This window comes from Anabrus simplex, chromosome 2 (genome assembly GCF_040414725.1).
Source record: "Anabrus simplex isolate iqAnaSimp1 chromosome 2, ASM4041472v1, whole genome shotgun sequence".
NCBI classification, from domain to species: Eukaryota; Metazoa; Arthropoda; class Insecta; order Orthoptera; family Tettigoniidae; genus Anabrus; species Anabrus simplex.
The window spans coordinates 422,667,658-422,690,819 of record NC_090266.1 but is presented as its reverse complement, the minus strand read 5'-3'; the positions used below and the strand labels follow the sequence as shown (position 1 = coordinate 422,690,819).

The window sequence follows — 23,162 nt, the reverse complement described above, 5'->3', positions numbered from 1 at the left end:
AGTCAGAGAGCTTTTATGGGAAGACAAAAGTACCCAAGAGAACAAAATTAACATTACATAAACAGTATTTCATACCAATTGTAACATACGGAGTAGAAACGCTGGTAACTAATAAGAGACAGGTTAGTAAGATCCAAATGGTAGAAATGAAATTTTTAAGAACATCAGTTAGAAAGACAAGAAGAGATAGAATTCAAAATATTAAACTCAGAGAAGAGCTGAATATAGAACTTTTAGTACAGAAAGCAAGGCTGAGATGGTTCAGACATGTAAAAAGAATGGGAAAGGAACGGGTAGCAAGAAGGAAATTGGAAAGAGAAGTTAGGGGACAGAAACCTGTTGGAAGACAGAGAAGAAGGTGGATGGATCAGATTTAGAACGACATTAGAGAAGCTGGATTGGATGTGGCGGAATTAATGGAGCAGAAAAAGTGGAAGGAGAGAAAGTAGTGGAGGAGGCTTGTAAACCACACCTGGGCAACTGGAGTGGGACGTTGATGATGATGATGATGATGATGATGATGATGATGATGATCGGTATGTTTTAATGCTATTTTTCCCTTCTTCTTGACTTACCGGATGCTTTTGGAACACTGAGGGCAATAGGAAGAATATGACACACTTTTCTGCATTGTGATTCCCTTGTCAGAGATTGTGGGGAATGAAGCTTATGTGATGGTCCAGATTGTGGCTCCTGCTGTGGTAGGATTCTCTAGGGAATGCCTTCTGAAGTTGCTGAATTCAGTCCTTTATTACTTTCATTTTCAACCACATATGTGAAAACAGAACAAACTGCATCAGGAGTGCATAAAATTTTGTTCAGAAAACTTGCCTGGGATCAGCGGACAAAGACCAGCTGCCCTAAATCCAGAGACCCCTTTCTCCATAGCTGCAATTTTGTAAGCTCTGTTGATTATTTCCCCGAGTTCATAGTGAGTTACCTTCTTGTACCTATGAGTCTTCAAATATGTCATATTCTCGATTGAAAAAAAAAAAAAAATTCATTGGGCCATAACATGTCAAGTCTAGTGGCTGCAGCTGGTGGAAAGTGTGAGGAGGGATGGATACCATAACATATGTCTTTTTCTTACAATTTTTATTCAATATGGTTATCTAATATCAGTAGTACTGGATCGTCGACAGTGCCTTCATGTCACGATTAGTAGTTGGGTCTGTCCTGTCAATATTTATTATATAATTCGTAAGTTTTACATAATTATTACTCGTACATGTTTTTTGAGAGATGGCCCGTTCTTTTCATCAGTGAACTTGACATCTCAAAACGTAATTCCTCATATTCTAAGATCTATTAATAGTAACTCACATTAAGGACGCAAATAGTTTAAATCGTACAATATTGTTTTTGATGCACGCATTCTCTCTCTCTCTCTCTCCCTCTCTCTCACGGTCTTCGGAGCAATTTCCTTCGGCTGCAGGAGCGCTTTCATCGTTATCCCAAGAACCTTGACAGTGAATTTGGACATTAGACTGGTGATTTTACAGTTTGTGCTGCCATTCATTCGCGATATTAAAGTAGATGTTTTCCAACAATATAACACTCGTTCTCATTCTGATGCCGACACCAAACGTGCTCTACAGAGTGTCGACCAGTTGCATTGGCCTGCCATATCACCAGACCTTTCACCCATTGAGCACGTATGGGACACGCTGAAACCATGTTGGTTTTCATCCAACTTCCTCTCAACCACTGATCGCACCCTCCCTTCCAAGATGCCAGTGAATACTTTTTACTAATTAATGAGATACCTCGATAGTTGTTGCAATCCTTCCTGTTCCCTTGCTTGTAGATAGGTGCAATTACTGCTTTTGTCCAATCTGAAGGTACCTTACCAACACTCCATGTTAATCTTGCTACCCTATGAAGCCATTTCATCCCTGCCTTCCAACAATACTTCACCATTTGAGGTCTAATTTCATCTGTTCCTGCTGCTTCATGACACTGGAGTTTATTTACCATCCTTTCCACTTCCTCAAGCATAATTTCATCATTTTCCTCCACCCCATGAGCCTGGCTGTTCGCAACACCACCAGGAAGATTACCTTTTACGTTGTGAAGATGTTAAAAATATTCCCTCCACCTCTCCAGTGATTCCCTGGGATCTATTATGCGTTCACCTGAGAATCGCTCTAAATGCTGTTCATTTCCTTTTTCCCCTCCCTTCCTAAAATTCTTACAGTATCCAGTATTCGGGAGATAGTGGGTTCGAACCCCACTGTCTGCAGCCCTGAAGATGGTTTTCCGTGGTTTCCCATTTTCACACCAGGCAAATGCTGGGGCTGTACCTTAATTAAGGTCACGGCCGCTTCCTTCCCAGTCCTTGCCCTTTCCTGTCCCATCGTCGCCATAAGACCTATCTGTGTCGGCGCGACGTAAAGCCAATAGCAAAAAAAAAAAATTCTTTATTACTGTCCATAAAGTTTTCCCTGCTGCTTGACCGAGCCTTTCCAGGTTATTACCAAAATCTTCCCAAGACTTCTTTTTGGATTCGACAACTATTTGTTTCGCTCTGTTTCTTTCATCTACGTACAAATCCCTGTCTACCTCGGCCCTTGTTAGGAGCCATTTCTGATGAGCCTTATTTTTATGTTTACAAGCTGCTCTCACTTCATCGTTCCACCAAGATGTTCGCCTTTTCCCATCTTTACACACACTTGTTCGTAGGCATTCCCTTGCTGTTTCTTTTTTTCGCTAGGGGCTTTACGTCGCACCGACACAGATAGGTCTTATGGCGACGATGGGAGAGGAAAGCCTTAGGAGTTGGAAGGAAGCGGCCGTGGCCTTAATTAAGGTACAGCCCCAGCATTTGCCTGGTGTGAAAATGGGAAACCACGGAAAACCATTTTCAGGGCTGCCGATAGTGGGATTCGAACCTACTATCTCCCGGATGCAAGCTCACAGCCGCGTGCCTCTACACGCGCGGCCAACTCACCCGGTCTTGCTGTTTCCACTACAGCATCCCTGTATACCACCCATTCTCTTTCTATATCCTGAACCTGCTTACTGTCTACTGTTCGAAACTTCTCACTAATTATATCCATGTACTTCTCTCTAATTTCCTCGTCCTGGAGATTTTCTACCCTTATTCGTTTGCAGACAGATTTCACTTTCTCTACCCTAGAGATACTTAGTTCACTACAGATCAGATAGTGGTCTGTATCATTGAAAAATCCCCGGAAAACTCGTACATTTTTAACAGATTTCCTGAATTCCAAGTCGGTTAAGATATAGTCTATTATGGATTGGTACCCCTAGCCTCCAATGTGTAGGGGTGAATAGTTTTTTGCTTGAAGAATGTATTCGTAACTGCTCAACCCATACTAGCACAGAAGTCCAGCAAACGCTTCCCACTCCCATCAGCTTCCATATCTTCCACTCATTTACCAATCACCCTTTCGTATCCTTCAGTTCTATTTCCAACACTCGCATTGAAATCGCCCATTGGGACTATTCTGTCCTTGCTGTAGACCCTGACCATGATGTCACTCAATGCTTCATAAAACTTGTCAACTTCATCTCCACCCTCACACGGTGAATACACTGAGACAATTCTCGTCCTAATTCCTCCAACTGACAAAATTATCCACATCATTCACTCATCATGTGTCTAACAGAAACTATGTTGCGTGTAGTGGTATTCCTGATAAGCAGCCCTACCCCATACTCTGCCCTTCCCTTTCTAACATCCGTCAAGTACACTGTATAATCTCCTATCTCTTCCTCATTATCTCCCCTTACCCGAATATCAGTTACTCCTAGCACATTCAGATTCATCCTCTTAGCTGACTCAGCCAGTTCTACTTTCATTCCTCCATAAGCCCCATTAAAATTTATAGCTCCCCATCGAATTCCATTTCGTTCGCCAAGTTGTTTCCAAGGAGTCCCTCGCCTGTCAAATGGGAGTGGGACTTCGTTACTCCCATAGGTCCGAGGCTTGCTTAAAATGTTCTGAGCTTGGTAAATTCATGAAGCAGGATGCTACCCTACTTACGCATAGTCCAGATGAGGATCTCTCCTCTAACGGGTTATGGACCACTGGTGGATTGTATAGTCCCAGGTGCCTGAGCACAAGGAGGGCCATGACTCAGAATATGTAGTCCAAGATGCCCACTCCCATTCCGTGGCAACTGGTATCCCGACTCTCAGGACCACTTTCTCCGCCACTCAGCCGTTGCCCATGGTTCACGAACTACATTTGCTTAATGATGATGATAATGATGATGATGATAATAATAATAATAATAATAATAATAAATATAAAACTTTCCAGGTCTCTAATTTGTTTAAAAACAGTATTTCAACATAGACTTCAGGACTGATACCATCAATTCTTGTGTATGTTACAATACACACACCGTCAACAACACTAACATTTATTGTAACTTGGTTATTTATTTAAATATAAAAACTGCAACTCTAGTTACATGGTGGAGCAGGAAGAAGTTTTAATAAAACATATCAAGAGCATGTAAACACTAACCAAATATAACAGATTTCCAGCTATGAACGGACATACGATTGATTTTAACCATCATTTCACTTCCATTAATCAAGATTTTCATCATTCTTCATGGAGAATATTCCTATATATTTGGACCAAAGATTTTTATATTATTCAGCATGGTAAACATTGAGAAGTACATTTACAGAATATACTATTTACAGCATTAAGACCATATTTTCATATTTTGATTGAAAGGTTTGTAATCCATGCGATTGCCTTAGGAGGTGCTGACTGGATTTCATTCAAGGAACAAGGATACGAGTGTAGAAGGCACTCGTGCACAATGTACATGGTAGTCTGCATTTCAAAACCACAGTTACATCGAAGAGTGTCATTATTATTTTGTTTCTTTCCCTTGCTCATTCTCTATTTGATTTCTCGCGTTAATTCTAACTTCTTTTCGCCAGGTTCATTGGGTTCCGATTGAATTGAGACTACTTCTGTTTAACACAGCAAGTTTTTCATCCCACCATTGAACATGTCCAACTCTGTCAACTTTTAATCTTATGCTGGTCTCAACGGACAATTTTCCCTCTACGCTAATTTGGAACTCACATCTAGAACTTTCCAGAAACATAGGACTTCGCATATACCAGATATAACTTTAATTGTACAACACAGGAGTAACCGTCAACCAAAGACTTTCTCATCAGATTTTATGTGACCTCAAAAGGATTTTATTTGTCGATGTTAACGCATCTTTGTTACTTTGATCATAATTCGTGTATACGGTTTTCACTGTTGTATGTCATTCTACCACCATCCCATCCTTCTAGATCCTCTCTCATTTCTCCACATTACTTTATTTTATGACTATGTCTTTTGCTTTTATACTTTGGCTAGGCTGATGATGGTCCACACTGGACCGAAGCTAGTACCTATTAATATCATTGTAATGTTTTTGTAAACATCAAATGAGTTTTAGAATTGAGAAGGTGGAACATTAAAACTTTGTATTTATTTTAAGTACAACTGAAGCCTCTCACGGATTTCTCCCCATGCTTCCTCTCCTGTATAGGCTCTATATAATTCTATAAGTATAGTTTTCTCCCTTCTCATACGCAAAGTTTCCCACCAAAGTTTCTTTAACTTTTCTGATACATTACTTTTTCTTCTGAAATTCCCTGTTACAAATCCAGCTGCTTTCCTCTGCACGCCATATATTTCTTTTGTACAGGCCTATACAGTACCAATTGTGTGGCTGAAATCCCAACAAGCTTTTGTGTGAACATATCTTTGCGCCTGTTACCACTGTCAGATATCTGAAGACCAGTGCCAGCTGCTAAAATTACAAAATTAAGTATTATTCATATTTGAGAAAGTAATTGTCTGATGTATGAATTAATTACATGTCTGAATTCATAACAGTTGGAATTTTTCTGCTAGTGTCAGAATTTTCTATAGTTTCAATTAAAAATGTGAAGTTAGTGGCAAATATAATAATAATAATAATAATAATAATAATAATAATAATAATAATAGATTTTATTGCAGCCAATGGACATACAGATGTAAGATCATGTTACAAGAGCTAATATTGAGTAAATAGAGTTTTTTATATTTAGTCCGTTTTATGTCGTACAGTAGAGCCTCCGTGGCTCAGGCGGCAGCACGCCGGCCTCTCACCTCTGGGTTCCGTGGTTCAAATCTCGGTCACTCCATGTGAAATTTGTGCTGGACAAAGTGGAGTTGGGACAAGTTTTCCTCCGGGTACCCCAGTTTTCCTTGTCATCTTTCATTCCAGCAGCACACTCCAATATCATTTCATTTCATCTGTCAGTCATTAATCATTGCCTCAGAGGAGTCCGACAGGCTTCGGCAGCTGGCACAATTCCTATCCTCGCTGCTAGATTGGGGCTTCATTCCATTCGTGGCCCAGTAGAATGACTGGAAACAGGCTGTGGATTAAAAAAAAAAAAAAATTCTTACAGAAGTCTGTTTGTGAGGTTCCTCTTGTTTTGCACCACATTACATGGTTTTGTCCACAGTTTGACCCATATAGCTTGCACATACACTTGCACTTGTCTTCTGGGTTATGGTATTTCTCTGTTGTGCATATTCGGTCGTGAAACCCATGGACCGCTGCTCTCATCATGATGTGTCGTAAGTTGTATCTGGCTTCAGTCCAGTCCCTATTGATCATTGCATCCATGGCGAAGAACTCTGGCCATATCTCTTGTTTCTTCTTCGTGAGTTCTCCTAGTAGATCTTTGTAGGCTTCGGTGGCTAACAGGAGCAGGTCTAGGCGACGTTCTTCTACGAAGAACTGCTCCTTTGTTAGCACGTAGGTGATACATGAGGGTGTGTACTTTGATTGACTTAGAACTCTTCAAGAAGTGAGCTTTGACTTTTTCTATGTCTTCTAGATTTATCTTGTTTAGGTTCTTCCATATCACCTCTAATCTGTCGGTCATAATTGGTGCGATCTTCAGGCGGAATAGGGTCATCGCCATTTCCGGAGATAGTTTTCTCAGATTCTTTATGCTATTTGCTGTCATCGTGGCTGTTGAGGCCATCTCTGATGTGTAGTTCGTATGTGTTCCCTCAGCTTTGCAGCGTGATTCCTAGGTATTTGCAATTCGATACATTTTGCAGTGGATTTCCTTTATACAGGATGTAGTTGTTCGCTGCCAGTTTTCCGCCCCTTCTAAATGTTATTTTCACTGTTTTCTTCTCATTTAGGCCCAAGTCGTTTTTTTCGGCCCACCTTATGAGTTTGTTAAAAGCTTCTTAGGCATTTTGAAGTTCTTGGGATACGATTACCATGTCGTCTGTGTAGGTGTATATTTTGACATTTTCTGTTGATATTTCTTCTGGTACTGATGCAGTGGCTATTGTGAAGAGCAGGAGGCTCAAAGGGTCACCTTGAAGGACACTGTTCATTAGCTCTATCATCTCTGTTCTTGAGACTCTGTCATCTATTTCTATTTGGTTTTTGGATAGGATGCTTTGTATGAGTCCGGTTTCTTGATTTCTTCTATTCTTCTTATCAATTGCCTATTTAGAAGGTCGAATGCCTTAGTGTAATCTATGAAGATGACGTGCAGTTTTCCTCTTGGGTGTTCTAGAGCTCTTTCAATGTCATCTTGTATACATGTCACTGCCTGAATCATTAGAACTGTTGTTCTGGTATAGTGTGTTCCGTCATCAGTCTTTATCTCTCTGTAAGTAGGCTTGTTAGTATTTCTAGGGCTGTGCACTCCAGGGTCATCCCCCTGTAGGAGTTTGGGTCCCTTGTGTCTCCTTTGCCCTTCTGTTATTAAGAATCACACTAAAAATGTGGTACAATGCTTCAGAAGCCTCATAATACCATTTGAGAATATCAAAACAGAATTTTGATATGTTCAGTGCTTTAACAGTTACTTTGCTGTAACATCATTTGTGTGTAGGTTTTTTCTTTTTTTTCTGGTATTCTTTGTGTAAATTAATTTCCACAGAAGTTTGCACAAAAATATTAATTGATCATGTTCTTTATGATTTCCCTTCCTCTTGAAGTTTAGATTATAAAATTTATGTCTTTGCCCATTACCTTTAATTTTTCTTAATTATTTATTGAAAATTTCAACATATCTGTACCACATTCTTAACATAAGTCCCTCTATTTGCTCTGTAATACCTAAGAAATCAAGCTGTCATTTATTTGTAGTGAATATGTTTTGTTACATGTGGAAGTGCTGTGTTTACTTCCTTTCAGGAGACTGTCAGAACTATTCCCTGACTGACAGAGGCTCAGAATATCTAATAAATCAACCTGTCATTTGTTTGTTGTAAATATATTTTGTTACATTTAGAAGTACTATGTTACAGAGGTTTTGCCTCCTTTCAGCAGGCTGTCAAAACTGTTCCCTGACTGACTGAGACTCAGTTTGCCAATGTGCAGTGCAAAAACATCTGCTACTGTCAGAGTTTGAATATGACTTTGCTTCATTGAGTTTCTGAATGACTAATATTCACACACTTTCATGCTTTCTTTATTATTTATTTATTTTTTGTAGTGGATGTGACGTTTCAAGTCCAGAATTTCAGTTTGTTAATGAATATGGTGTGTTGAGCGACAGTTTTACAATGGCTGATTTGAATATGTGTTCTGTTTGCACTGAGAATGCTGGCCCACCTCTCCCGCATCAGTCTTCTAAAATTTGCAGGTACTATATTATACCTTCACCGGCCCTGTGGTGCAGGGGTAGCGTGCGTGCCTCTTACCCGGAGGCCCCGGGTTCGATTCCCGGCCAGATCAGGCATTTTAGCCGGCCTCGTCGTGTAGGGGTAGCATGCGTGTCTCTTACCCGGAAGCTCCGGGTTTGATTCCCGGCCAGGTCAGGGATTTTTACCTGGACCTGAGGGCTGGTTCGAGGTCCACTCAGCCTACGTGATTAGAATAGAGGAGCTATCTGACGGTGTGATAGCGGCCCCGGCCGAGAGGATTTGTCGTGCTGACCACACAACACCTCGTAATCTGCAGGCCTTTGGGCTGAGCAGCGGTCGCTTGGTAGGTCAAGGCCGTTCAAGGGCTGTAGTGCCATGGGGTTTGGTTTGGTTTTATTATATCTTCCCGCTAGAGGTGTAGTGTCCCTTACCAGTGAAATGTAACTGCCTATTAACACATTGGAGATGGCCATATTTGAATGTGCTACCCTCCAGAAATTGCAGGATTTTTAATGGTACACAAGAACCTCATTTATCCAGATTAAGTGGGACCAGAACTGATCCGGATTATAAAAAATCCGAATAATCCGGAAAACCTAAAAATACAAATACAGTAGGCCTACATATTATGTAACCTAATAACATACCTTGTACAGTAATAACATTTTTGAATTGTACAAAAAAATATGAGAACACTTTTCTTACATTTAGGACTCAGTTTTATACACTAAAATGTGTGTGTTTTTCTGTTTTACATTTGTGTAGCGTTGGTGCGCAGGACGATCACGAAGATGTTTTACTAACAACAGTTCTGCTGGTATAGTTTCAGTCAAGGATTCTAAATAAGCCATTAGTCTGTCCAGCTGCATTGTTGCCCCTCCGTGAGTCATTGTTTGTTCTGATGGTGCGCCGGTTTCATTTTCATATTCACCATCAGTGTATTAATAGTGCGTTGTTTTCGGAAGAGTGTGGGTTCGAATCCCACGTCGGCCGTCCTGGGAATGGTTTTCCACGGTTTTCCATTCTCAATTCCAGGCAAACGCCGGGACTGTACCTTTCATAGACCATAGCCAAATTACTTCCAATTCCTGTCCTTAACTATCCTTGGCGGAAAAGACATTGAAGAAGAGTCTACGCCGTAAAAGAAACACTGTACAAGTAAAAATAAATTTTTATTATTTTAGATACAGATAAACCAGAGATCCGGATTACTGAGGGCCGAATAAACGAGGTTCTTGTGTATTTAGAATTGTTTCAATGCTAGGGAATATTTAGAGAGATTGCACATTCTTTTACACAAAATATTAGTTTCATTTATCATAATAGTGCAGCAATTTTTAAATATAAATTTCTGAAGATAGTAAGTTTTACAAAAAAACAAAAAAAAAAAACAAAAAAAAAAACTGAAACACACTAATACAGATTCTAACCTAATTGTTCAATTGGCACCGGTATCCTTGTTTACAACCAGGAATTTGCTTTACCACTGTTCGTTGTCTGATGACACGGTTGCATCGAGTTGCTACAGGTACACGATAAACACCCACATTTTAAGGAAGCGGTATAATACGTTACACTTCACGCCAATTTGAAATTAGTTCATTATCTACATTTACTTACATGAAGCATCAGAATCATCATGTTTACTTACTGTGTAATTGCCATCCTCATCCTCATTTTCAGAACTCGTGTCTTCCATAACAACATCCATTGTGGATTCGTCATCAAAATTTCATACAATTGAATTAGGTATGCTAACTATTCACGAGAATTATGAAAACAAGCCTGCCTCTCACACACAGTACTTTCCTGCCCATTTTACAGCTGAGAGTCAACGATGATGCAGCCTCAGTTTATGTAATAATGTTAATAATAATGTTATTTGCTTTACGTCCCACTAACTACTTTTATGGTCTTGGGAGACACCGAGGTGCCGGAATTTAGTCCCGCAGGAGTTTTTTTACGTGCCAGTAAATCTACCAACACAAGGCTGTCGTATTTGAGCACCTTCAAATACCAACGGACTGAGCCAGGATCGAACCTGCCAAGTTGGGGTTAGAAAGCCAGTGCCTTAACCGCCTGAGCCACTCAGCCCGGCTCAGTTTATGTAGGAACGTGTCTGTTATCAATGACTTGAAAGAAGAGCTCTCGACTTATGCTCATAACTAGTACATTTAATGCTTATAGAAGCATTCAACAGTATCCTAGTGAAGTGACAGCTCTCTGAAACAGCAGCAACTATTTTTCAGCTACAGTGAAAACGTGCCTGTAGATTCTCGGAGCTCCATCAGCAGCAATGGAATAGCGCACCCGTAGTTTCTATGAGCGGAGTCTCCAACATGTTAATCTGATGAGAAGTTGGGGGATGTGTTTGTTTAGCTTTCAGTATGGCTTCTCCTGAGTGCCTCAGTTCTCTCATTCAAGTCGACTTCTATAGTACTACATTTAATGAATACTTCACAACCAAAGACATCTATTGATAATTTAAACACTATTTCGTTACCTTAAGTTCAGAGCAGAACCAGGTTCATTCTGGCCCAATTTTCCCACCTCTCACTTGTCTTCCAACTTCCTTTTCCTAAACCTTTGAGTCCTTATAACGCTATTGCTCCTAATATTACGTGAAAATTGTATATTGAAGGTAGCTATCTCATGGTGTAGATTATAATACATTTTAACGCTAGACTAAAGGTGAGCATCCACTGTCAGCAGCCCTGAAAATGGTTTTCCGTGGTTTCCCATTTTCACACCAGGCAAATGCTGGGGCTGTACCTTAATTAAGGCCACGGCCACTTCCTTCCCACTCCTAGCCCTTTCCTGTCCCATCGTCGCCATAAGATCTGTGTCGGTGCGACGTAAAGCAACTAGCATAATAAAGGTGAGCATAAAATGCTCTCTCTCTTTTCAGTATATACGTCTGTACGTTTATATGTCAGAGGCATCATGACAATCGGTAATTGCCATTTTTTCATGTCTCTTCCAATGATATTGCATTTGATAACTTGTCCTTATAATACAAGTAACACTGGACAGCTATAATATACTGAGAACCTCGTGTTTTGGAGTTAGACTATCTTACCTATTTTTTTCCCTATCAAAATTATTATAAAAATTGTGCATTTATATTAACTGTATTTCCTAAAATTATTTCATCTGCCCACTGTGCATGTGCTCTTGTGAAGAACTTCTTGTGTGCATGACCTAAATTCTGTTTTAGACATGATTTAACATTTTATGAACCATGATATTTATTGCTAATTCTTGTATTTTGCAGTTTAAAAAGATCAACTGACATAATGTTTGGTGGTAAACAAGTGGTAATTTGTGGATATGGAGAAGTGGGCAAGGGTTGTTGTCAAGCACTGAAAGGATTGGGATGCGTGGTGTACATCACGGAAATTGACCCTATATGTGCCCTTCAGGCATGGTAAGTACTCCATTCCAATGCATACATTTATTGTGCTCTATGTAAGTCTGAGAAGTAATGTACTCATTCCAAATGTTTTACATATTGTAAAGAAATGTATAATAAGTTTCTCTGTACCAGTTTACTCCTACGTTTCTATTCTGGCAACAGGAATTTAAGGTATTGTTCAAGATCATCTACACACTACACAGACATCTTCTGCATCACAACAATTTTCAATACAATCACAGTAGCATACCTGCCAACTTTCCAGATTTAGGCGGGAGACTCCTGATTTTCAACAGTTTTTCCTGCCTCCCGATTATTCTATTATTTCTCCTGATTTTAGCTTTTTTTTTTTGTGAACTTCAAACATTTGTTTTCAAATCCCGCTGTTTCACTTTTTTACGCCAGTGGCCTGAAGTCCTTCTCTCATTGGCCGCTTTCAGACGAAATATTAATGTTTATTAATGCGCGAATGTGCGATGTTTATTGAAACCTGTATATCGTGGAGCGTATATAGATTGTCAGTCTCTCATTCTTGCGTGCTATTTTCATGTTCGTTCACATCAGTCTAGACGATTCTAGAGACTAGTCGTTATATATGGAGTGTTTTTTAGTAATTTAGTGACAGAATCTCAATGATAAGAACTAGTGACTTTTCTAGAGATTTTAGGAGCCATTTGGAGACAATTCTGACTAATTTTAATTTATCTCAATATAATTAGAATAAGAGTTTTGTCTGCACATTGCTCAGAATTTAAAAATAATGATATTTCCGTACCGGCCATGACCACAGTAACAAGGGGAAACGCAGGTTTTCATTTTCCGTAATTTCTGTCTGTATGCATGTAGTATGTATATATGTACACACATCACGAGAAAACGTCCGAAGAGAATTTATTGAAAATCGGTATATGAAGTCGGGGAATAAGTCGCTACAATCTAGGCCATAAATAATTTTATTCACGCTGAGTGAAATGGTAGTTTAGGGGAAGGCCTAAAGTGTAATTCTCAAATATTTATGTTTTTATTGGCCCTGTTGATAAATACTACATAATTTAAGTTATATATTATTACATTTCGTATCATTTATGTCTTATACATTTTTGTCATACCAGCTATGGTAAGAGATATTCATGAATTTGGATTTATGTTGCTAAGTCCATATAAGCGCCGAGGTACGAGGAAATGGGAGAACAGATACTAATGAAAACGAGTATGTTAAGTTGGGGAATAAGGATCTACAGTCTATGCCAGCCCTGTTCAACTTGACGCCCGCGGGCTCCATGGCGCCCGAGGTGCCCTTTTATGGCGCTCTTCGCAATTAATTTCCAAATTAAATTTTATTTAATATTTGAAAACAATACTTTTGCATTTCAAGAAATATTCTTACTTTTCTCTTAAAAATACTCTCCTCAAAGTCAGGAAATTTGTTATATCCGTACCTCCAAATACACAAAGAGCTTTGGGTAAGCCATAAATGTGATTTAGGCCTAACTGACTCGTGTCTGCAATTAGTGAAGAGATAGAAGAAAGATTACTCGTGAGCTTATGCAGGACTTATGGAATAAGTTTTGAGTGCCTTGTGTTGTGATAAGCTGTACATTCAACATGTTTTGTGTGCTTTTTCTCATTACTATTTAAACTTTAAATTGTTCAGTTTATAATCAGTTATATTTCATTAAACATAACTCTTCTTAACATTAATTATTAATTAATGACTAAAAGGCAAAGAAATTATAACTTTAACAGTGAATGGGAGGACCAGTATTGCTTTATTGAAAACAAAGGAAAGTCTGTGTGTTTATTGTGTAACGCTAGCTTGTCTGTTCCTAAAAGAAGTAATGGACAGCGACATTTTTTGACTAATCACAAAAAATTCTGAACTAAGAAAACACAAAATGAAAGACCTAAAATCTAAATTAGCATTGCAGCAATGTGCATTTAAGAAGCCAGTTCAGCAAACGCGTAAGGTGACAATAGCTTCTTACAAAGTTTGTTACGTCCTAGCTAAAAGGAAAAAAGCTTTCGGTGATAGGGAAGTAGTGAAAGAAGCTATGCTAAATGCTGCTGAATCTTTGTTCGAATCTCACAAAGATAAATCTGAATTGATATCTTCAATCAAAGGACTTCAGTTGTCTCACCAAACTGTTGCTAGGCGGGTTGAACAGATTTCTAATAATATGGAATCTCAATTATATCAGGATTTGAAATCGTGTGAACATTTTTCACTCCAGTTTGATGAAAGTGCTGATACGTCTGACACTGCTGAGTTGTGTGTATTTGCTAGAATGGTTTTTAATGATTTTACAGTAAAGGAAGAATTTGTCAAGCTATTGCCACTTCATGGACGTACTAGGGGAGAAGACATATTTAGTGCTTTCGTTAAATTCACCAAAGAGAGTAACTTAACACTGTCAAAGCTTGTCGCTATAACAACAGATGGGGCACCGTCTATGACTGGTAGAAATAATAATGGATTTCTTTCTCTTTGCGCTAAGGATGAATCATTTCCAACATTTCTTTCTTATCATTGTATTATTCACCAAGAAGCTTTAAGCGCAAAGGTTTTAAAGTTCGATCATGTCATGAGAATTGTAACTCATGGCGTGAATTTTATAAGATCGCCATCTACAGGTCATTGATTTTTCAGAAATATTTTAAGTACAGTAGAGTCTCGATTATCCGACTTAAACGGGACCTGGAGTACGTCGGATCACCGAAAATGTCGGATAATACGGAATAACTTTGAAAATGAACTAAAACAAACAGGAAGGCTATACTGTATTACGTACTATGTTTTACGGGACTCTATTTATTGACTTATTAATTCAATTGTACAGTAGATGGAGTACTCTTTTCTTACTATGCCTGTAGCCAGGTGCAGACGTCTTGGCTTGGGCTGCAAGAGTTTTGATATCAGCATCTTGAAATTCAGCCCAGTCTCAACACAATTAAAAATCTGATCACCGGTTAAGCCTTCAGCAAGAATTATTTCTTGAAATTGTCTTTTAAATTTCACAACATCATCGGATTTAGCTGACAGTTTTTCTCCACAGATATTAAACTGCCCAATATCGTACCGTTTTTTCCACCGATCAAGCTACCCAGCACTAGCAGTAAAATTAGGGTCCCTTTAGTAAACTCCTTCTGGATATACACCGCCATTTCTTGCAGAATGGGGCCAGATATTGACAAGCCCTTTTCCTGGTTTTTAGTGAACCAAAGAAATAGTGCTTCACTTACTTTTTCGTACTCACATTTTTCATTGTTTTTCTAATTTTCAGTGCATCACTTGTTGCTCTCGTAGAGCACCACTTTTCAATTTATTCCCTCGTATGTTTCCAGTCTCCCACTGTAACACGTCCAACACCATAATCTGAAGCCATTTTTTGGAGAGTTTCCCCTTTGTCCAGTCTCTTTAACCCATTCTACTTGTCTTCCACAGAAACAATCACTTTCTTACGTTTACTTGCCATACTCACGGAAGATATGAAAACTACTGTATAACATCCGCACCCAACCAATACTACATTGAACAATCCTACTGCATGACTGCCAGTGCTTGTCCTACAGTCGCACTCTCCACACCCCGTGTCCCAGAACTGCATCCACCTAAAGTTCAAATTAAGACTACCAGTGTCGGATAACACGGAGTGTCGGATAAGCGAAGGTCGGTTGAGCGAGACTCTACTGTATGTCAGATTCGGAGTATGGTGACGTCATCCTTCATGCAGACGTAAGGTGGCTTAGTAGGGGGAAAACACTCAAATGGTTTTGCTGCCGGTTGGATGAGATACGAGACTTTATGAAATCATCTCCTGGGAAATATTATCATGAACTTGATGATATATCTTGGCTAATCGAATTAGCATTCTTGGCAGACATCACCTCAAAATTAAATGAGTTAAATCTTGAATTGCAAGGAAAAGATCATAATATTTCAGGTATGATAAGTATTGTCAATGCATTTGAAAAGAAACTTAAGGTATGGATTGTCCATTTAAATAGAAATTCCCTTTCACATTTTACGAATTTGAAATCTATGGCAGATACAGTATATGGCGGCAAGCGTGATTTTTCATCTCGTGCTAAACATCTTGAAACTCTTGGGTCCGAATTTGGTAGGAGATTTAGCCAGTTTTCAATGCTTGAACCAGTGATCATGTTTGTTAATAATCCCTTTGCTTCTGTTGACGTTTGTGAGCTTGGAGGGAGGGTGTGTGAAATATTCGAAAATTATAATCCTGAAGAATTAGAAATGGAAATTTTAAGCCTTCAGTCAGACCTTTCTTTGAAATCCTCCTACGCAACATGTGGCAATTTCTGGACTCTGGTGGACGGTAAAAAATATCCCATTACCCGCAGCGTTGCTCTGAAGATGCAATCTTGTTTCGGTTCAACCTATCTTTTTGAAGTCGCATTTTTTACTATGATCATAATAAAAAAGAAATACCGATCCTGCCTGACAGACTTGCACCTGGATGACGCGTTAAGAGCAGCCTGTTCCAGTTACACACCAGACTTTTCTCAACTTGCAGCAAGCATGCAGTGCCAGATTTCACATTAATTATGTGAGTAAATATATTTTCATATAATTAATTCTATTATTATTATTATTATTATTATTATTATTATTATTATTATTATATTATTTGCTGGGGCCATCAAGGACCACGTTAAGTCTTGTTGCATTTGACACTGAACTTGGCCTTCTTTAGAGCCCAAATTTCCCTCATTCTTTGCGAGTGGGCCTGCTTACGCTCCTCTGTCCAAGGGGCACCGTGTCTTCTCTTCGGTTGCTCGTCTCGGTTTAGCCCGTTCGTCAATATTTTCTTGCGGAAGAGATCTCTATTGAGGGCGTCTTCAGCTGAGATGTAGCATTTGCAGGTCTTCTTTGGTATTTCAAAATCAAGGAATTGTGGTTTTGGGGTTTGAATCAAAAAAGTGAAAGATTTCTTTTGTTAACTTTCTTCCGTCCATTCTTTTCAGATGGCCATAAAATCGTGCCCGTCTTTTTCTGATTGTGTCGGTAATTTTCTCTATTTTGCTGTAGACTTCCTTGCTGGATCTCTTTTGATGGATTACATTTCTGTACTTTGATCCCAAGATTCCTCTCACAATTTTGCGTTCTCTTTTCTCCAGTTCTTCAAGGAGTCCTTTGTTGGCATTTAGAGACAGGGTTTCAGCTGCATATAGAATTACTGGCTTCAGAACTGTTTCATAGTGACGTATCTTGGTGTTTTGGGAAAAGCATTTTTTTTTTGTAGATTGAGCGGGATGTTTGGTAGCTTATTTCCAGTTTGCATACTCGCTCCCGAAGTGCTTCTTTGTCCAGTCCATTTTTCATGATGATCTCACCCAGGTATTTGAATTTGTTTACTCGGGTGATGTCCCCGTATTTTGTATGGAGTTTTGGTGGAGCCTCTTTGATGTTAGTCATTACTTCTGTTTTCTCAAACGATACCTGCAAACCAGTTTGTTCGGCAATTTCCTTTAAAATTTCAACTTGAGCGCCAGCAGTTTCTATGTCGTTTGAGAGAACATCAATATCATCGGCAAATGCTAAGCAGTCTGTTGCGATCCCCTTGGATTTGGTTCCTATTCTCAATGGACTGTAGTTGGTTTCTTGTAATCTCACGCGCCAGGTTCTGATGGTCTTTTCAAGAACACAGTTGAAGAGTATCGAGGATAGCCCATCACCTTGTCGGACTCCTGTTTTGATGTCAAAGGAATGCGAGAGACATCCGTGGAACTTCACCTTGGATTTTGTATCAGTCAAGGTGGCTCTAATTAATGCCAGCAGTTTGAAATCAGCTCCAAATTCATTTAAGATGTTTAGCAGGACTTCCCGGTCAATGGAGTCGTACGCTTTCTTAAAGTCCACAAAGACAGACACATACTGCTTGGACCTTAGTGTACGATATCTGATGATCGTTTTGAGATTTTGAATCTGTTCAGCTGTTGAGCAACCTTTTCTGAACCCTCCTTGGTATTCACCTATTTGATGTTCGACTTGTGCTTCCAAACGCTCCAGGATGGCAAGTGATAGAATTTTGTAAGTCACGGGTAGCAAAGATATTCCTCTGTAGTTGTTGATGTTCTTCATGCTGCCTTTTTTGTGTAATGGATGGATCAAAGCTATTTTCCAATCTTCGGGTAGGGTCTCCTTGTTCCAAATTTCTTCTATTTGCTTTTGCAAGATATCAAGTGATTCCTCTGGGGCATATTTCCATAGTTCTGCTACTACTGAGTCTTGCCCTTGGATTACATAAGAAGCAAATAATCAGAAATAAGCTTTCAGTCAGTCAGTCAATCAATCAATCAGTCAATCTGTCAGCACTGATTTGCATTTAGGGTAGTCAACCAGGTGGCAGATTCCCTATACGTTGTATATCTAGCCTTTTTTTTTTTAAATAACTGCAAATAATTTGGAAATTTATTGAACATCTCCCTTGGTAAATTATTTCAATCTCTAACTCCTCTCCGTATAATTCAATATTTGCCAAGTTTGTCTTCTTGAATTCCAACTTCATATTGTGATCTTTCTTGCTTATATAAGCAACACTCAGACTTATTCGTCTACTAATATCATTCCACGCTATCCCTCCACTGGCAGCTCGGAACATACCACTTATGATAAAGATGTTGATTCCATAGGGGACCAGAAGTGTTTGTTCCGAATGAGTAAATTTATAATACCAATAGAGTCCGTTATTGGACATTATAAATTTTCCAGCTAACTCATTCCTGATTGCCAGCGTTTCGCCCCAGTGTGCCAAGTTGGGCTCATCAGTTGGTAAATGGCACTCCGATGAATACGCATGGCTAGTGCATACTGTGGAGGCCACTGCGTAGGCTACTTGGAACCACCGGCAGTGCCAGTCGAGCAGCTAATCTCCTTTTCCCAAATTCTTCCCAGCCCAAAGTTTGCAACATTTTCATAACGAATTATAATCATTATAAAATATCAAAGCCATTTCTTATTAACAGTGCTGATGTAGTTATGTTATTATTAATTATATACAGTTGTATCAGCACACACGTTTTTAAAACATAACCGGTTTTCGGACACTAAGGTCCATCATCAGTATTAAAATTTAAATTTAATCCCACACGAGTGTCGTCAAAATTGGTTAAAATGAGTTTAAAATGTAGCCCTGTTGACATCAACTGTAAAATAAGAAAAAGAAAAAACAAGTGTAAAATTATGAAAATAATACATATAAACTTAAAATGTTGTTGTAAAAGGTATGGACATACCATAGGAAGGGCTGGCTTTTCCTCATGCTCAGGCTGTTGGTCGAGTACTGACAAACGTTCAGCTTTAAGTACAGAACCGCGCTGCAAGCACATGATGTTACGTCACCTCAAGGTTGCATTGGAAGCACCTGATGTTACGTCAACTCAAGGTTGTAAACAAAATGTTGCTTGCAACTGTTTCATTTAAAATTTTATCTGGATCCATTGTCCGTGCCAAAAATATCTCAATGTTTTCACGTGTATTTAATTCAAATCCATATTTACCCATAAAAATTAAAAATTAATTTCATGCCCCTTTCGATCTCTAAAACGGAACACAAAATTGAAAATATTAACCATCAATGAGGATATTAAGTTCAACTACGAGTGCTTAAAGCATAACGCCTAATTTTGTTAATCTGAAAAGCAACAACACATCAGTTTCTTGTCAACGAGCCGTCATAATAGCATGGACAACATGGTTAAAAAGTGAAATCAAGAGCCTACATTTAAAGAAGGACCAGTTAAATGAAGAAGTGTTTCACCTTCAGCTTCAACTTATGAACACATACAATAAACTGGAATGGACATGTCTCGCAACACACATTCACGAATACATAAGAATTAGACTTGAGAAAAGCGAAAAACAATTCAAAACAAATTAAGTAAACTTAAGAACAAATACATATGTGACGATTTTAATGATTTGGTTGAGCACAAATTTTGTGAACCTGTTGTCAACATTTCCGGACACACCTTTAACCCAAAATGAAACCAACCTATTAAAACTAGGTCACAAACACAATCTTAAACAAAACCTTAATAATGCCACATTACAACAACTAGTAACAGAGACTGAATTAGCTATCCAAAAAGTCCCTGATAATAAAAAAGAAACTGTAAGACACTTAGTGGCAAATTAAATTTAAAACATCAGAAACAAACCAATCAAAGGAAACAAAGAAAGTAGTATACACCAAAAACTAATAACTAATCTAAAAACTTAAATCAAAAATAATAACTTGATTGTAACTAAAGCAGGTAAGGGTAACAACACAGTTATCATAAATAGACGACTACATCCTAAACAATTTATTTCATAGAAACAAACAACATAAAGGAAATAAAGAAGGATCCCACCAGGAATTTAAACACAAAAATAAAAGAAACCCTAAAGGACACACAGTTCATAATAAACGAAAAAGAGAAACAAACATTAGTTTCGATGAACCCAAGATGCCCAACTTTAAAGTCTCTCCTAAAAATCCACAAAGAGAATTACCCTGTTAGGCCTATAATTAATTGTCGAAACAGCCCCACATTTTAATTATCTAAATTTTTACTTAAACACCTACAAAACCACATCACATTAGAAAATAGCAATTCATTATAGAATTCTTTGGAAGCTATTTCCAAAATACAATCAACAGAAATAAACGAGGAAACTATAATGGTATCATATGATGTGACCAACGTGTATTCCAACATTCCTATCAAAGAGACTATAGACTTAATAGAAGAAAATTTAAAGAACCAGGACAGACTGTCACATAGAAATTTACAAAACGATAAACTTATTAACTCTAATATTAGAAAATAATTACCTTACATTCAACGGGAAGTACTACCAGCAAAACACAGGTTTACCAATGGAGGGTCCACTATCAGGTTTCTTAGCTAATATTTATTTAAATAATCTTGAGAAAACCATCTTGAACACATAACAGAAAGAAATAATATTATGGGTCCGTTTTGTTGACGACACGGTAGTATTTTTAAATGGACACCTCATTACTCCCGAAACACTTCTGGGTTGTTTGAATTTGCTTGACAGCAACATTAAATTCACTACGGAGAAAGAAATCGATAAAAAGTTAAATTTCTTGGACCTCACAGTAACAAAAACCAACAATAGGATAGATTTTGATATTTTTAGGAAACCCACACAATCCATCACCACCATCAATAAAAACTCCAACCACCCAGGAACTCACAAACAAGCAGCTTACAACAGCTATATTAATAGATTATTAAAAACTTCCCCTGAGTAATGAAAACAAACTGAAAGATATTAGAGTAATGAAACAAATTGCTAAAGCAAATGGCTACAACCCAGAAATGATAGACAATATTATATGTAAGAAAGAAAATGGAGAAAGAGAAAAACCATGAGAAAAGGAAGAAAATCTATTAATTTAATCAATTTGTAACATTTACATATTGTAACGTGTTGGCTGGGTGAATAAATTAATAAATGATTACTGAACCTGGTAGCATCCTATTTCTAAGATTTATTAACTAAGCACTACAATTACACACTTACACGGTTCGCGCTCTCTCTCTTAGTTTCTCATGTTCCATCTACAATGACACACACAGAGAGTCATCGATTATTTACACTACTCTCAGTCACACTCGTTAGCTCTGTCACGGTCCACAGTCTACACGTCAGTCTCGCAGGTCGGGATAGTATCCGCTGTTCGCTCAACACGTCGAACCCCGTTCGCAGTCTGCACACGTCGGCACCCAGTGTTCCCTTCGTGCTGCTCCAGAACACCCAAAGTTCTTCTCCAGCAGCCGGCCTCAAGGGACTCACACACACGACATTAGGGAAACAGGAACGAGTCCTCGGCTCTAACAGGCAGATACTCCGTCAGGCTGACATCTCAGCCCAGCTATCACTGACTGCGCTCTTCGCTACCTCACACCAGTGAACTCAATCTCGCTCTCACTCACTCACTCACTCACTCACTCACTCACTCACTCACTCACTAACTCACTCTCACTCCTGCAGGCAGGTCGTTCCTCTCTTATATACCTGCGCTGGCCCTTCTAGAATCGTCTGGATGCTCGATGGATCCAGGAACCTTGCGAGATGGAACACTCCAGATTAATAGTAGAGTAATTTCCATCGTCCCATGCGGCGCGACCACGGATAGAAGAGAGAAGGGCCGGCCCAGTGCTTAAGTGTCGCTTGCGGTTGGTGCGGTCGAGCGTAAAGCGGCTGGGGTGATGGGTGATGAGCTCGGCCCATAGCAAGTTGGCATGGCGGACGCTATAACCATTACAGTATTTTGGAAGTCAAGTTTTTAAAATCGCGAATATATTTAAGAAATTTCAACTTAAAACAGCATTTAGAACCAGAAATAAAATATCAGAACATATGTATAATGCACATACTGTCAATAAAAAAGATATATATAGGAAGAACTGGGCGACCCTTAAATCAAAGATATCAAGAACATTTCAAGGCAATAAAGTAGGTAGGTAGGTAGGTATTTATTGAACATAACAGGCGAATTTGCCCCAATACATGTTCACATGGACAACTTGCATCATAATAATAATAATAATAATAATAATAATAATAATAATAATAATAATAAAAATCTAATGAACATAATCATAATGTTACTATAATAATAATAATAATAATAATAATAATAATAATAATAATAATAATAATAATAATAATAATAATAATAATCTTCAACAAGTATAGAAAGTACTAATCTATCCCCCGTCTGACCTTGTACACACCACATGACCGTCACAACAGATTATGCTGCAAGAACCACTGACTGTACTTTACAACAGTTTCGGCACACGCCCTTGTAATCACTACTGTTTATTACGCATTCTTTCTTCCGTGACCTAATTCCATTGGATTAAAGTAAACCAAATGACAACAATTGCATACAATCCTCAATATCACAGCCAGTAAAGCATCTACATTTCCAAGTTACCATAACATTTACTTGCTCAACTACCTCGCCACCCTAACGGCCTTTGTTATCACTTGGTCTTAGCCAACAGGCTCAAATTCAAACTACTTCACTATAT

General features: G+C 38.6%; 1 protein-coding gene across 2 annotated transcripts in view; it reads left to right on the top strand.

The window, feature by feature from the left end:
* The window catches only part of AhcyL1 (Adenosylhomocysteinase like 1), a 472,277-nt gene that overhangs the window by 379,620 nt on the left and 69,495 nt on the right, over nt 1-23,162 (top strand). For both annotated transcript variants that reach the window (XM_067140830.2, XM_067140831.2), the window contains one exon: nt 11,943-12,095. In XM_067140830.2, the coding sequence (XP_066996931.1) occupies nt 11,943-12,095 (153 nt within the window). The remainder of the gene's footprint in view (nt 1-11,942; nt 12,096-23,162) is intronic.